Source organism: Nicotiana tabacum, chromosome 11, assembly GCF_000715075.1.
Source record: "Nicotiana tabacum cultivar K326 chromosome 11, ASM71507v2, whole genome shotgun sequence".
Lineage (NCBI taxonomy): Eukaryota > Viridiplantae > Streptophyta > Magnoliopsida > Solanales > Solanaceae > Nicotiana > Nicotiana tabacum.
The window spans coordinates 20709892-20725253 of record NC_134090.1 but is presented as its reverse complement, the minus strand read 5'-3'; the positions used below and the strand labels follow the sequence as shown (position 1 = coordinate 20725253).

At 35.6% G+C, this 15362-nt stretch overlaps 2 protein-coding genes across 4 annotated transcripts; one reads left to right on the top strand and one right to left on the bottom strand.

Annotated features, from left to right (window-relative positions):
• Positions 1–2105: 2105 nt before the first annotated feature.
• On the top strand, positions 2106–6068 carry LOC107761904 (pentatricopeptide repeat-containing protein At3g53360, mitochondrial-like). Its single transcript, XM_016580195.2, has one exon. The coding sequence runs from the start codon at positions 2556–2558 to the stop codon at positions 4650–4652; it is 2097 nt and encodes a 698-aa protein (XP_016435681.1). The 5' UTR covers positions 2106–2555; the 3' UTR covers positions 4653–6068.
• Positions 6069–6499: 431 nt separating this feature from the next.
• On the bottom strand, positions 6500–14571 carry LOC107761905 (histidine-containing phosphotransfer protein 2-like). 3 transcript variants are annotated; one of them, XM_016580198.2, is made up of 9 exons: positions 14287–14571; positions 14119–14199; positions 13634–13711; positions 12793–12923; positions 12641–12709; positions 12146–12217; positions 8706–8778; positions 7499–7583; positions 6500–6739 (listed from the first exon to the last, which is right to left on the bottom strand). In XM_016580198.2, exons 1-8 carry the CDS (start codon positions 14350–14352, stop codon positions 7542–7544), a joined length of 612 nt encoding a protein of 203 aa, XP_016435684.1. In that variant the 5' UTR covers positions 14353–14571; the 3' UTR covers positions 6500–6739; positions 7499–7541. The 3 variants fall into 3 exon arrangements, with proteins under 3 accessions (XP_016435684.1, XP_016435683.1, XP_016435682.1); XM_016580197.2 differs by having other exon boundaries at positions 6500–6746; positions 7532–7583; XM_016580196.2 differs by having other exon boundaries at positions 6500–6746; positions 14287–14570.
• Between the last annotated feature and the right edge of the window lie 791 nt (positions 14572–15362).

Genomic DNA, 15362 nt, shown 5'->3' with positions numbered 1-15362 from the left:
ATGCATGACATTATAAATGTTTCATGATTCACAGAGCAATACAAACTTACAGGTCAAGTCTATTACTCCATGTTTCTTTCATGTCTTTTATATACTATTTTTCATTCCTTATATACTTGGTACTTTATCAGTACTGACGTCCCTTTTACCTAGGGATGCTGCATTTCATTCTTGCAGGTTCCGATAGACAGGTTGACAGTCTTTCTAGTAGGCTATCAGCTCAGCCGAAGGTGTTGGTGCACTCCACTTGCTTTGGAGTTGCCTATTTGGTCAGTATGATTTGGACATGTATTGACTGGTATGGCGGGGCCCTGTCCCAACCTTTATGACGTTTATGTACTCTTAGAAGCTTGTATACAGATGTCAGGTATATGGATACTTGTATAGCCTTGTAGGACTATGTTTTGAGTTTACAAATGATCATGTCGGTCTTATAGGCTTGTACGTCACATGTATAAGTTTCTATATCATGTTGGGTCGTCCTATATCTAGTATTCCCTTATATTTTATTCTGGTTATCTCATGACGGTCCTTTTGGACCATTTACCCATGACAACACGATAAGAAAACTATGTTATATTGGTACTCGGTCGAGTAACGTACCAGGTGCCCGTCGTAGCCTATCGGCTTAGGTCGTGACATTGTCATTTGCTTTGATTTTCTTCTCCCCTGACTATATCCATTTTGTCAGCTCATCGAGCATTTTTATGATCACGGTATTAGTCCCCAATTCGTTTCCATTCGACCTCTCTACGACCGGTTCGTCCCTACAGGTGATTTCCCGGGACGGATCGGGTTCAATTCTGCTCAGTGCACGACTTTGGTTCTGTAGTTGAGCTATTGCCGCCTGTTGAGCTGTAGCATTTCGAAGATCATCTGTGAATTGATCTCGTCCCCTCCATTATTTTGAGTATTTTGCGTTACCGATCGGGCTCCACCATGGATGTTATTCTCGGGGTCGGTAGGCAGATTTGTATTGATAGCCACATGCGAGTTAGCGTCCAACGGGTCCACGGCTAGAATTACGATGGGATCAACGGCCGGTACCTTATTACCGAGCGCTATGTTGTTATTTTCACCGTGGTGACTGGATTCATTTTCAACAAGTAGGGGTGCCAATTGTGAGTTTGACATTTTGAGCTTTAACTTGAAATTAGAGGCACTTCAAAGAACAAGTGTAAAGTAGTGTGTGTTATGAAAATTTGTATCAAACAATCACTAGTATCCTTAGCCCCACAGTGGGCGCCAAACTATTTATCCTCAAAATCGGATAACAATTGAATTTGTAAGTGGTTTTAAGGATACGTGGATTAAATTGACACAAAGCGATAAATTAAAAATACAATTGAAATAAGCAATGATAACGTAAATTCAAACCGCACAACTTGAATTGTTACAGCCTTGGAAAAATCAATCACACTTGAACCGGATGCAATTCGATCGATAGCAAGATACGGAAGAACAAGAGCTTAAAGAAAGAAAATAATAATATAATGCTTTAGAATGCGTGTTACAATGTATTTTACAAGTAATCTGACCCTCTTTATATAGTAGGGGAGTCCTACTTTAGGTACAATTCTATAGAAGGTAAAAATCTCCTAATTTGTTGATTTGTCGTTTCTTCATTGATACGTGCCGAGATTCCCGTCGTAATATTCGACTGGTCATGAATATTTCGGGCTTCTGTTATTTCAGTCTTCTGTTGGTTACACTAACAATGTTTTCTCGAGTTCGTTTGGGGTCAGGGTCGATTTCGGGATCACACTCAATGTTCTCGAAAACGGACATTCTGATCACGGGTTCTGGCCCGGTGAGACCGGGGGTCGATCTTTAGTACCTCATGTTCCGAGTTCGATCTACCAGATCGTAGACGAGCCTGGTTTCTACCGTATAAAGGTTTCTTCCTTGAGATTTGGGATTCAATAATTAGGAAGTAAAAAAAATAAAAATAAAAAATAATTAGGAAGTACCTGTACCATAAATAGTGTAAAAAGAAAGTCGTTTTTTGGGGTGTGTAAACCAGAAATGTGCAAGCTGGAGAGGGGTGTGTATTAAGCCAATCATGATAATTAAGTATCTTCTGATTTGCTCCAAAAGTTGGTTAGAGAAAAAATATACTAATTCTTGAAAGGTGATTAATTTAAAGTCACTAAACTTTTATTATTGTTAGGCGGGATGTATTTTGAGTACCACAAGAAATTATAAGACACTTTCACTAGTTCATAATGTTAACTTATTTTAGTGAAAATCTAAAAGAATTAAGTTAGACATTAATTAATAGGATAACTAACACGATTCAATGATAAGAAGTGATGAGCCAATTTCCTTAAGAAAAAAAAAACCCATAAATGATTAAAACAATAAAAAGTAATACTAACCATTTTATCTCCTAGTCAACTCAACTTACATTCTGATACCATTAGGCAAAATTATTTTTCTCAAGAGTTTCAAGAAGTTATATATAGCCTAAGTTTATGTTTGTGTTTAAAATTAGAAATCGCTAGGTAAATATTTTACATATTCACTGTAGTCATTATTACTCTATATTTTCTTTCATGTCCTTTACTCCACTCTTTCGGGCATGCACCAGTTCAAAGTCCCTGCTCAATGGCAAGGCAGTCCATGCAAAGCTACTCAAATTTGGGTCCAAAGCAAACGTTTTCACAAACAATCACTTGCTCGCCATGTACTTAAAGCTCAATCAGTTCGATGATGCCCAACGACTGTTCGACAGAATGCCTGAAAGAAACATCATTTCTTGGACAACGTTGATTTCCACATATTCTCAAATGGGTATGTCTGAGAAAGCTTTGGATTGTTTTAGATCAATGGTTCTTGAAGATGGGTTTGCTCCAAATGGTTATACATATGTAGCTGCTTTATCGGCTTGCACTAGTTTAGGAGCTGAAAGAACAGGGAAGGAGTTACATGGGAGGATGTATAGAACTGAGGAGAGCCTTAATAGTTTTGTGACTAATTGTCTGGTTAATTTTTATGGCAAATGTGGGTTGTTGAAGTCAGCAAGATTGGTTTTTGATGGCATTTTGGAACCCAATTCTGTAACTTGGGCTTCTCTCATTTCTTGTTATTGCCAGTGTGGGGAGTATGAGGAAGGGTTGAGGATTTTCTTGTTGGCTTTGAGGTTAGGGGGGATAGTGAATAAGTTTTTCTGTGGGAGTGTTTTGAATGCTTGTGCTGCTATGAAAAGTTTGCAACTTGGTATGCAAATTCATAGTCTGATTGTCAAGTCTGGTTTTGGGATGGATCAGTTTTTGGTGACTGGTTTGATTGATTTTTATGCAAAATGTGGTGTATTGGACTTGGCACGTCGAGCTTTTGATGAGGCAGATGCATGGGAATTGCATGCTTGGACTGCAATGATTGGTGGCTGTGTGCAGTTAGGGAGTGGAAGAGAGGCCATTGACCTTTTCTGTAAGTTGCTTTCCTCAGACTTGAAACCAAGTGAGACAACTTTTTCATCAGTTCTTGGAGCTTTTGCTGATGTAAAAGGAGTTCGAGTTGGGAAACAGATCCATTGCCGGATTGTAAAATTGGGATTCGACTCATTTAGTTTCGTATGCAATGCTTTGATGGACTTTTTCTCCAAAAGTGACCTGTTTGAGGAATCATTAAAGCTCTTTCAAGAAATGAAAGAACATGATGTTGTTAGCTGGAATACGCTAATTGCTGCATGTGTGAGCTCAGGTCGATATGAAGATGCGATCAGATTTCTCAAGGAGATGTTGCTTGAGGGTTTCGAAGCGAGTCTTTACACTTACTCTAGCATTTTGAGCATTTGTGGGGATTTACCAGCTATTGAATGGGGCAAGCAATCCCATTGTCGTGTTCTGAAGCCTGGATTTGATTCCAATGTGGTTGTTGGGAGCACCCTCATTGATATGTATGCTAAATGTGGACGACTTTCTGAAGCACGTAGAGTTTTTGACATCCTTCCTACGAAAAACCTGGTATCTTGGAACACCATGCTTGTAGGATATGCGCAACATGGGTTTGGGAAAGAAGCTTTAGAGATTTATGCTACTATGCAAAACAGTGGGGTTAAACCTAATGATATCACATTTCTTGGAGTATTATCTGCCTGTGGACACGTTGGACTTTTAGATGAGGGACTTCATCACTTCAATAGCATGACCCAGGTTTATGGAATCATTCCAAGGACAGATCACTTGGCTTGTATAGTGAGTCTATTTGCACGCAAAGGACAAACAAAACAAGCTTATGGTTTTATAAAGAACTTTCCAGGGGAGCCAGATAAGGTGGTGTGGCGGTGCCTCTTGTCTGGTTGCAAAGCTAACGGAGACTTCATCTTGGGGAAATATGCCGCTGAAAAGATTTTAGGTATTGATCCAGATGATACTTCAGCCTATATCGTATTGTCTAATATCTATGCGGAGTTACAGATGTGGGATGAAACGGCCAAGATGAGAAAGCTGATAAAGGAGAAATCATTAAAGAAGGAAACTGGATATAGTTGGACTGAGTTGCAGAATAAAATATATACATTCTCTGCGTGTAATATTATGTCCCTTCAAGAAAGCTATCTGCAGCAAGTTTTGACTGGGTTGACGGCCCAATTGTTTGATTCAGGATATGTGCCTGATGTCATGTTCTCGTTGCAGTTTGAGGAGTAAGTATACAAGATATCTGTATAGATTCATCTACCAGTGATTGACAGGCGATATTTAAGAAGCGCAAATATTTTAATTTGCTCTTGGCTGGAATCTCTGTGTGAGAGGTCAACAATGTCAACTCCATGACTTCAATATGTCTCAAGCAAACTCGGTCTCAAGCCCGAATTGAGGAGAAGGATTACACTAGGTTGACAGGCAGCATAGAGATAGTCTAACCATGGTGAATCCTCTTGGTAGATACAAGAGGATTCATTCAATTGACCCCAACTAGTTTACTATTGAGACATAGTTGATTGACTATTGGGAGGTCAACAAATTTTCAAATCCTGAGCTCTGACTGTAGCTAGCAACACATCCATTCTTCGGCCTACTCCAGTTGACCATTCCAAAGATAGTGATACCCTAGCTTATATGAGCTTGCCTCCTCCTTGGGTTCAAATTTTGAGTTACATCTCTTTTTAAGAAATAATAGTCCCTGGTGTATGGATACTAGCGGATAAAGTCCATGTAAAGCTGCTGCTGATATTATACAATCAGAGTGCTATGGCTCTTCCAACTGGTTCTTCTTGATTACATCTTATGGTTTGAAGCTTCGGGTGCTCAAACTCTGTCGGGGCTTGGGTCCTGCTTTCTTCAACCAATTCACCAATACCATAGCTGTGGTACTCCTCACTCGAGGACAATACCTTTCTAATATTGAGTAATCTTTGGCATGTACATTTGAAATGGAAATGCCAAAAAATGCTGAAAACTTTCTCAAGGTTAAGAGAGATTTAGTGGGGGCACAAAGAATCCTATGATGTAGGAGTAGCTCTCTTATCGTTCAACCAATTTTGTTACACCTTCGTGTCTAAATGGCGTCCTCCATACCATTGGAAAGAGGCACACATACAAATTAACACCTGAACCTATTCAGATCAATACCACTTTTTTCGAGGAAACTCACGAAGTTGTCCAGTTTATCCTCCTGGAGCACAAACTTATTGTCAACTGTATGCTGATGCTGACTGAACAGAAGATTTATTAGTAACTTTTAGATGGTAATATGGAGAATCAATCATCATAGAGCAGGGAAGTCCCAAGTAAAACATGTCTTATGTGGTTGAAGGCACAAATTATTTCTTTTCCTTTCTTGCTAATAGCTTGTTGAAAATATTTCCTTCTCTATTTGATAGACAAGTTTGTGCAATTTTATTTTATTATAGAAGCTTCTTGTAACCCGGACCCCGCGCATAGCGGGAGCTTAGTGCACTGAGTTGCCCTTTTTTTAAGCTTCTTGTAAGCACAAGCATTGAATCCCCATTTCATCCATTTGAAAAGCTCTTCCATTCCCTAGTTGTATAACTTTCTCTTCGGACATGGACTCTATTCTGGGGAACACTTATGAATAAAGGCAATATGTTATACAAGTGTAAACTTCTATAAATTGGAGAGAGCAACCATTAACAAAAATACAGTATGCTTTCTTGACTCTTTATTTTTTCTGTAAAAGGTGGTCTAATACATATGAACAAATAAATAAGTGTTTGATTCTCCAATAAGAGGACACAACCGTTTTAACTTCATTTGATCTTGTCTGATACACTTCCTTTATCGAGAAGTTCGACAGCATTTACAGTTCAAAAATAATTTGCAAGACAATTTGATGTTTGGCTTTCAAGAAAAAGGTCAAGGCTAATTGCGAAAGAGCGATCTTTTCATCCTTTTAGGCCTTCCATAAACACCTAACAAAACGAATAGTCCTTTAATTAATAAAGCTCAGTTTAAAAAAAAAAAAAAGATATTTAAGAATCCTCTTACTATCTAGCTTAATTAGCAGCTCACTTTTCAACCATAAAAGAACACAGTAAAATAAAACAAGATAAAATAGATGAAGATACTATAATTATCGTGTAGTACAAAACAGTTGCACCGGTATAGGTAATTTAAAAAGCTTAAACATTGTTATTTTTCACAGTTTTTCTAGCAGTAGAATTGTAAACCACATTCTGGAAACCTAAGCAGCTTTCTCAAACTCTCCAACGATATGATCCATTCTTGAAACGATGTCCGTGATTCGGCCTTTCCTTGATTCCCCATCTTTAGATCTGAAGCCTTTATTGTCAACCAAAAAAAAAAAAAAAAAAAGAGGACAAAAATTGAACCACCAATAGAAATATAGAGGGGACACTAGGGCCCGTATGAGGAAATAAAGGGAGATTAAAGAGCACATTTAATAACTTAGTCAAAACTAGAGTTCTACTCGAGAGATTTTAAAAGCATCTATTATTACACCACCATAGCTTTGACCTAGTTGCGGGAAAAGACAGCTGATATCATGCATGTGCATATTATTGGCAATCTCAACTGTGTGCATTAGCAGATGGAGCTAATATCCAGTTCTATCTGATACCTAACGTGTTACATGCACATCTATCAAACTAGGCTCACATACTCTATCAAAATGTACAAGGACGGGGGCGGATTTAAGCCTAATTTGTGGAGCCCCATGGTCTCTCCGCAAAACTAGATATTTTATGTATATATTTTCTAAATTGATCTAATATTATATGCTGGCACCCATGCTCCAAAAAAGCTAAATTGTGCACTTGGTTAAATGTTGTTTTATCTGCCTAGAGGAGCACGGATCAAGTCCCAGTACCCATGTTATAGAAATCCTAAGTTCACCTCTGTTAAGGACCTTGCAAGTTGCACACTTTTCACCATAACTCCAACTTTTAATCATTCTACTCTTGTTGTCCCGGGCTTCACGAGGTTAAATGATAGTCAAAGGATCAAAGCAAAACGCATTACACACGCACACAAAAAAAAAAAGAAAAAAAAAAGCAGGAACCACAGAATATTACGGTTACTCCAGTCCGTTAGGATGAGAGAATCACCAGTGACCGATCATGACTCTGAGCTCTCAGCAGAAACAATTTCCTTCTCAAGCTTCATTTACAAGCAAAGAAGAATGTTATTAGACAATTTACACAAACTTCTACTAGCATCACAATTGAAAACAAAAAATGCAAGAAGAAATTAGGTTGATTACTCTATAAAACCTCCTCTGAAATTGAATGGTTTAGTCAAAGTAAGAGGAATAGATACGAGCAAAATTTCTTATTTATCATGATTAGCAAAAGCAGTGGTTTCCTGACGAACAAAAGCATACCCTCATAATTTAAAAGCCAAAATTAGTAACTTCAGGTTCTCTCTTTTACTGCAATCAGAGAACGGAATACCACCAGAATAGAAATTTATCAAGTATCTCATGGTGCTGCATTCATGGTAACTCCCATGCGTGCTAAAAAAGTTTTTTTACAATCCTACTAAGGTTTCTATCTCTCTTCTATATTTGTCTTTCCTCTAGCTATGTTCACATGATTAAATGCAGGAAAGACCTTTAGGTGGGAAAATCAAGAACAGAAGGAGTGGGATCTAGTAGGAAATGTACAAGAGCTAGATATATGACATCTTTCTGAGATCAACATTGCATAGCATATAACTTAGGAGTAAAAGATAAATGTAGCGAGCCAGCACACCAGTAGATTTACCCTCTAGTTCAACTTTAAAATGTAATTTTGATCAGGACAAGCTCAAGAGGTTATAATTTCAGGTTCATTATTTCTGTCAGCTGACAGCATTATAATCTTCTGGAGTATAATGAGTTAACTGCCCTACAGAGGGACTATAGTATTAGAGCAATGAAACATAAAAAACCATATAAGAAAAAATGTTAAGATGACTAACTGGTACAACAGAGACAGACAATTGTATCAGAAGAAATTTGATAGATGGCTAAATAATGACAAAATAAGTTAAGAAAATCATATTAAGCTGCTTTAGAATTATTCACGAAAGGCCCTACTTTTATACCTGTTAGAAAGACTGGTATAGAATAGGTGTATTTGTAAGTGAAAGTCAATGTAGTTGCTCAAAGCACTTCTTGAGCATTTGCCCAGACATCTATGGGGCAGCTCATGAAGAAGCTGGATTCTCCGGTATTACCAAATGACACAGTTGAAAAGTCACAAAAGACTTAGAGTAAATGTAAACATGACAATATAGTACCTGCATAATGCTTTCCAACTTGCTCTGAAGATCACGATACTCTCGATTGATGTTTCTTAATATCCGCAAACACCTACAGAGCCAAGGGGAAACGTTTTGTCAGATAACCACTAAGACATTTGGAATATGTTACACGAAAGCAATGAAATATTATTTGCAAATCAATGTTATGTTTTATTTTGTCCATTATATCAATTCCAACTTGAAATAGAGAATTTGAAGTTTCAAAAACTGGTTTGAGGACTATTTCAACTGCAATAATGGTTTACACTGACAAACTTCAACTTTTTTCCAACTGAAATTCATGTCCAGACACAATTTAATTTCCAAATACTCCTTGTTAACTTCAACTTTAAATACTGGGTTTTCCAAATTCACTGAGATATTGTCCAAACAGGACGACTTCGTGATATTTGCAAATTAGGATGACCAACAAGATGATTCTCACAGAGGGTAGTTAAGGATTTTTCTTGTTAGAGAAAGCACACTACTATCAAGTAAATCTATGCCTTTGAAATTCTAAAGAGAAAGAAAAAAAAAAAGAAAAGATATCAAACGGTAATGAAATTCTAACCATAATAAGAAAAGCTAACGCTGGAACATTCCACATCACAAAAAATACAAGCAACAAGGTTAGTACCATTCTGATTATTTCAAAACAATTAATGCACATCCTCTCGCACAACTAACATCCACACACATGTAATGGAAAACCACGCAGACAAGTATGCAAGAGAGTAGACCACTCGCATAACCACCACTTCCAGTAACCAGAACAGCCAAAACTTCATTGACTTCTAGATCTTCCTATGAGGGAACATAGAATGCACAGTTATAACTTGAGATCAGTTATGTTGAAGTATTTGAAGTATTTGAAATGTTGATTAACTTGATTACACAGTTCTCAAGTGCGTCAGTGTTTTAGAAGGCAAGGACATGATCTCTGAGGCATATTATCATTTATTATTTCTTGATCATTGAATATGCCTTAATTAACGATACAATATGAAAATACACTCAAAAGATAAGAAGAATCCCATGAAATGGAATGTAACTCTATTCGTGTTTTGCGTGCTGGGTAAAGCTTCATACAGTCCACATATGCCAGCTACACGTGTTGTGAGCTTGATATAATCCCTGTTTGCCAAGCTAAGCATTAACTTTTCCTCTTTGCATCAAGGGAAAGAAAAAGCTTTTCATGCATACACTTCAGGCAAAAGGAAACAGGTGTATGTCTCAGGTAAAAGTCTAATGTCCATGCATATACCTTTCTGGTATTTCACCTCCACCTGACTTCCTCAAGAAAGTTAGAAAACTACCCATGCTACACATCAAGGTGTACTCCTGAGTGCCTTTAAACAATTAAATGCTCTCCTTAATCTCATAATATAATTACTAGTTATCTCCAGATAAGACCCAGTGTCGGCTCTATGGTAAAGCAAGTAAGGCACTTGCTTTAGGCCCCCAAATTTGAGGGGCCCTATTTTTAAGTAATTTATATATATTTTTTTTTTAAAATAGACTACTTTTAGTTGAAAAGTAAATATATTCATATAAAGAGAAAGATAATTTTATTATATTTGTGAATAAATTATCAACATCAGAATAATTATTATGGCCTATGGGAGGTATGAATACTTAAATTTTTACACTTTCTTTCTTATTTTTCCAAGTCACAATATCTCTTTCCCTTCTCTCACGAGATTAAATACTTTCAATTTTATTTCTTTCTCCAAGAGTATAAAAGTTCGACAGCTAAAATTTTGTGTGGTAAAAATTTGAGATCATTAGATGACGAGAACTTAAAACAATGTTGTCTTAACCTGAATGTTCCTTAAAATATAATAGTCACTCTGATATTGATGGTTTAAACTTATTTTTTAAATTAAAATATTAAAGAAAATAGTACAAGTAGAAAATAATGCTCTAATCGATACATTCAATCAAATAAAAATACTTGATTCTTTTTCAAATGCTTTTTTTTATAAAATAATATTAATAGTTCATGTAATAGTTTCCTCAATAGAAATAAGTTTTTTAAAATTAAAATTAGTAAAATCTTACCTAGGATCAATAATTTTAAGAAAGATTAAATGAATTGACTATATTGTCATTCGAAAAAGAATTATCAGAAGAAATTGATAAGAAAAAAGTTATTTACAACTTTATATCTCAAAAAGTTAGAACAATAATTTATTTTTAAAAAAAAATATGTTTTTACTTTTTAAATTTAAGGCCTCGAAATAAATTTTGGCTTTAGGCCACTAAAATGCTTGAACCGCCCCTGATAAGACCTTATAGACAAAACAGATGGCCACTCTTTCTTTCTTTCTTTTTATTCTTTTCAAATGAAATGCAGATGGCTCCAATACATCATGCACCAAGCAGGGATTTGAATCCAGGGCTTGCAAGAATTTTCTTCCTAAAACTATTATGTTCTAATAAAAAATAAAAGAATAGCTGAGAGAAACAGTCATCCACCTTTGACATGAAAGAACAAGAAGCAGAAGAGCTCAACCAGCAAAAGTTTCCAATTTTATCCTGGATAATACTGAATCTATACACATATATCTTCAGAATATCTTGAACAAATATTTGATCTCCCTTTTCTTATGTATATTATCTCTACTAAGATATCACATCATAAAAGAGTCGGCCCTTGTCTTCCAACCTTAATAGTAGATGAAAATAAATAATACATAAAGCAAGATCACAGTTATGCAATATGCTTACATGAATAAGAAAGAACTTTTTCTTTAAAATCTTTTCCCACATTTAGACTTGCACTATCCTAAAGTTGGTCTTAAATAAAGTGAACTCATATGTCTTGTAAGAGCCTTCTCTCCCAGCCTTATCATAAGAAGGAAAAAGAAGCAAGAATAAGCAGCATACCAATTATGCAGTGTGCTTACATGTTATAAGAATAAACAGAGAAAGTGGAAAACTAGAAATTGACTGTATCCTCCTTTTGTCAGCGTAAGTGTTTTACAGAGTGAGTTGATTGTAAAGATGACAACTAGATTCTTCTTTTCATGGAAAAGAAGAAGAAAGGAAAACATTTAATGGGTTCAATGGCAATAAAATGCATGAGTTTCCAGGCAAGATGAATCTCAATTTTCCTTTACTTAAATTCGCAAGTTCAAGGGAATGCACTCTAAACTGTCCACCTAAACGGAAGCTATGGTTATAAAAAGCCAAGATCTCTCAACCATCAGCTTTCTATCTCCATTAGAACTATATCAATGCCAGTGAGATACCACAAGATCCCTACATTTCAAAACAAATTGATCTTCAATGTGAAGAAGTCGACTTTGAGATGAATAAGGACACGTATTAAACAGCTTCCAATTCAAACAGATTACCTAACAAGCAAGCCAATCGTAAAACCAGAAAACAAGGAGTTGTATACAAATATCAAGCTGATGAAGAAAGAATCATACTCATCCTTGGATTTCTTGTTAACGGCCTTGGAAAAATCAGAACATACATTCGTAATCTTACAGGCTCCAAGGCTGCAAAATAAGTTGAGCAGTATCATTAGAATCATTCCTGTAGTAAGTAATTATCGAGGCAAAGGCTAACCCAAGATTCCAACAGTGGCTTATTCAATAAAAGATTGATGATCCACTTTCAGAGAGTTTTTGGTGGAAAAAGTATTTATAAAATCCTCATTAAGATATGAACAGACAGCAATGTTTAGATTAAGTATTTTAAAAACGGCTTTTTTTCTGGATATAAAATCAACTTTGCCTCAATTGCAAATTAGTTAGTGTTTCCTATCTGAATCTTCTCTGTCCATTCCGCTTTTATGATACAATGTCTATTACTTTCAATCTGCAAGATACAATACGTAAGACCATGTTACAAATATCAAGTATCTACATAAGCTTTAAGCGAAAGAACATTTATGGCTACTCTAACAAAATACAACTTACCATGCAGAACTTCCTTTCAGCTTGATACAATGCTCAATCAAAACATCAAAGTCCACAACTGGTGACTCACTAAAATTAAAGAAAGAGAGTAACACAAATCAACAATGTAGGTCAAAACACAAAATGTGCATATCAACATGACGAAAACATACAGGGCCTCAGCCATGTCACGCATAACAGTGCGAGCATCGGATAAAAAGCTCGGAATTAGCTCCAGGAAGAAATAAGGACCGTTGTCCTCCTTCAACGAGTAGCAAATTTGGAAATAGCTATCAACCAAACCCTGCAAAAAGCATCCCCAGTGATTGATATACCTTTAACATTCCACATCATTCAATAATACAAAAACTCAAGTAAACACCTCGAAGAAGGATCTCTGCCTTTATATGAACCTAGAAAAACTTAAATAAATGAAAAATAAAAACTCTAACTAAAGCAAAAACAAAAAACTACTAATGTACATAAATGTTTACGCCTACACTGTAGATTCTACAAGGACAAGCATTGACACAACAATGGAGTTACTCAATGTCTCGATAGTGACATGTAAGTCACTGTTTCGAGGCATTAAAACAGCCTCTTTGCTAAATGCAAGACAAGGCTGCAAATGTTATTTGTCCACTCTCCACTTACCATACTAATCGAGGAAGACTTTATGCAAGAGCTATTTAAGACCATAGACAATTCAGGTTCAAAAATTAGAAGAAAATAATTATACTACTCTCTCTGTCCCAATTTATGTGGCATACTTTCCTTTTTAGTTTTCCAAATAGAATGTCATGCTTCCTTATAAAGAAATAATTTTAACTTTAAACTTCTTTTTACTCTTAATGAGATGATTTATAGCCACACAAATGTCTATGGCTTGTTTTAGACCACAAATTTCAAAAGGTTTTCTTTCTCTCTTAAACTCTATGCGGAGTCAAACACTGCGATATAAATTGGGAAAAAGGAAGTAGTAAACTATTAGAAAATGCAGCCTTATTGGTATACCTCATCCTCGAGGGACTGAATGCGGTCGAGTACTTGTTGAACGAGTGCGCCTTTATCCATTTTCTGGCAATTGGAAACCTAGAAATAGCAGAGAAAAATGAGAGTGGCCATGAGATTAAGAGAGAGAGAAAGCGCAGCGCATATAATCAAACTGTTCTCTCTCTCTCTCTCTCTAACCATATCATTAAATTTATACCTTAAAAACAAGAAATAAACACCTTACAAAAGGATCTCTTCAGTAGATGAACATTGACGAAATTTTAAACAACGAAAAATAAAGGATTCTAACTAAAACAAAAAAAAATCGTAAGTACTACTAATAAACATAAAGGATTAACTATAGAGCTTCTCTATACGTAATTAGAAGATCACATGTTTGATGCACTGTAACGGCCTTCACGCATAAATGCAAGTGAGAAAATTAAGGTTCGAAATACCTAATTACTGTAAAAAAGTTTCTAGAATGTGCGGTGCAAATGACGTACCTCGTTCTCGAGAGACTGATAGATATCACCAAGTAGTTGTTGGCTGAATACGTCATCATCCATTTTCTCGCAATTCATATCCTAAAAACAGCACAAAAACGTGTATATCTTTCACAGAACCAAATATATATATATATACGGTAGAAAGTTCGGACGCCATTGACGTACCTCTTCTTCCATTGACTCCTGGACACGATCAAGGAGTTTTTGATTGAAAGCTTTTTTATTATCCATTTTCGTCAATTAAAAACTCAAAAATTGAAGAGGAAATTGAAACTGAGTTGTGTAACATCTCTTTAAATACAAAATTGACACACAGATTTCATGAATATGGTGGTTTTGGTAAGAGGTTGAAGGAGACAAATTATAGTTTGGCTGTTGCGTTTTGTGTTTGATTCAAATTTTTGGCTCTCTAGCTGCAGGCTATTTACTGTTGCCTTATATGGAAGAAAATGACGAAACTGATTAACTACTGTCGCTTTTTTCAACTCAGTTTTTCTTCTTTTTTTTGGATTTATCTCATAGTTATTTTTCATTTTTTGCTTTACCAAAGTCAAGGAAATTGACATCGAGAGGCCGAGCTATGATTTCAACTTTAGGCGTTCTAACTTATTTCAAGTACTAATAATTAGGCTCTAAATTTAATATTTATATATATTTAACAAATTTTTCAATACAAATATACTATTTGGCCAAAAACTTAGTGAGTTTGGCCGAACACATATTCAGGCTTCTAGCTTTACCCATGTCTCGAACTAATTTGAATAGCACATATGAATAGATAAACTACTAATAGGCCCTACACTATGCAAAATCAGGTTAATAAAGTCAATACATTTATAGCAGGGAAACTACCAACTATGTCCATTTATAAGTACCTCATTACAAAATTGACCAATTTATAAAATATTACTAATATTAGCCAATTAGCTATTTGTAGCAAAAAAAAAATTATCAAATTTTTGCTTTCTTTTGAGTGGGTGTTATTAGAATAGATTAGGCACATCTTAAGGAGCTTGAATCTCAGTTTTGGGATGATTTGGTAAAGTTTTGAGGTGGTTTGAATTGAAAATTTTAATTAAAAACTGAACATGAAAATAATGATATATGTATCACAATGTGTATCATTTGTGTATCACCTATGTATAATATTTGTATCAATTGTGTGTATCACATGTATATCCATATATACCTGTGTGTGAGATGCATGCGTGATACATGTTTGATACATGTGTCGCAGAGAA

What these genes read in the sequence shown, in the direction of transcription:
- LOC107761905 (XM_016580198.2), bottom strand. Translation starts at nt 14,352, where the DNA reads ATGGATAATAAAAAAGCTTTCAATCAAAAACTCCTTGATCGTGTCCAG. An exon ending in AGGAGTCAATGGAAGAAGAG is followed by an intron (nt 14,200 to 14,286) that starts GTACGTCAATGG and finishes TGCTGTTTTTAG; the next exon opens with GATATGAATTGCGAGAAAAT. An exon ending in ATCAGTCTCTCGAGAACGAG is followed by an intron (nt 13,712 to 14,118) that starts GTACGTCATTTG and finishes TGCTATTTCTAG; the next exon opens with GTTTCCAATTGCCAGAAAAT.
- LOC107761904 (XM_016580195.2), top strand. Translation starts at nt 2,556, where the DNA reads ATGTCCTTTACTCCACTCTTTCGGGCATGCACCAGTTCAAAGTCCCTG.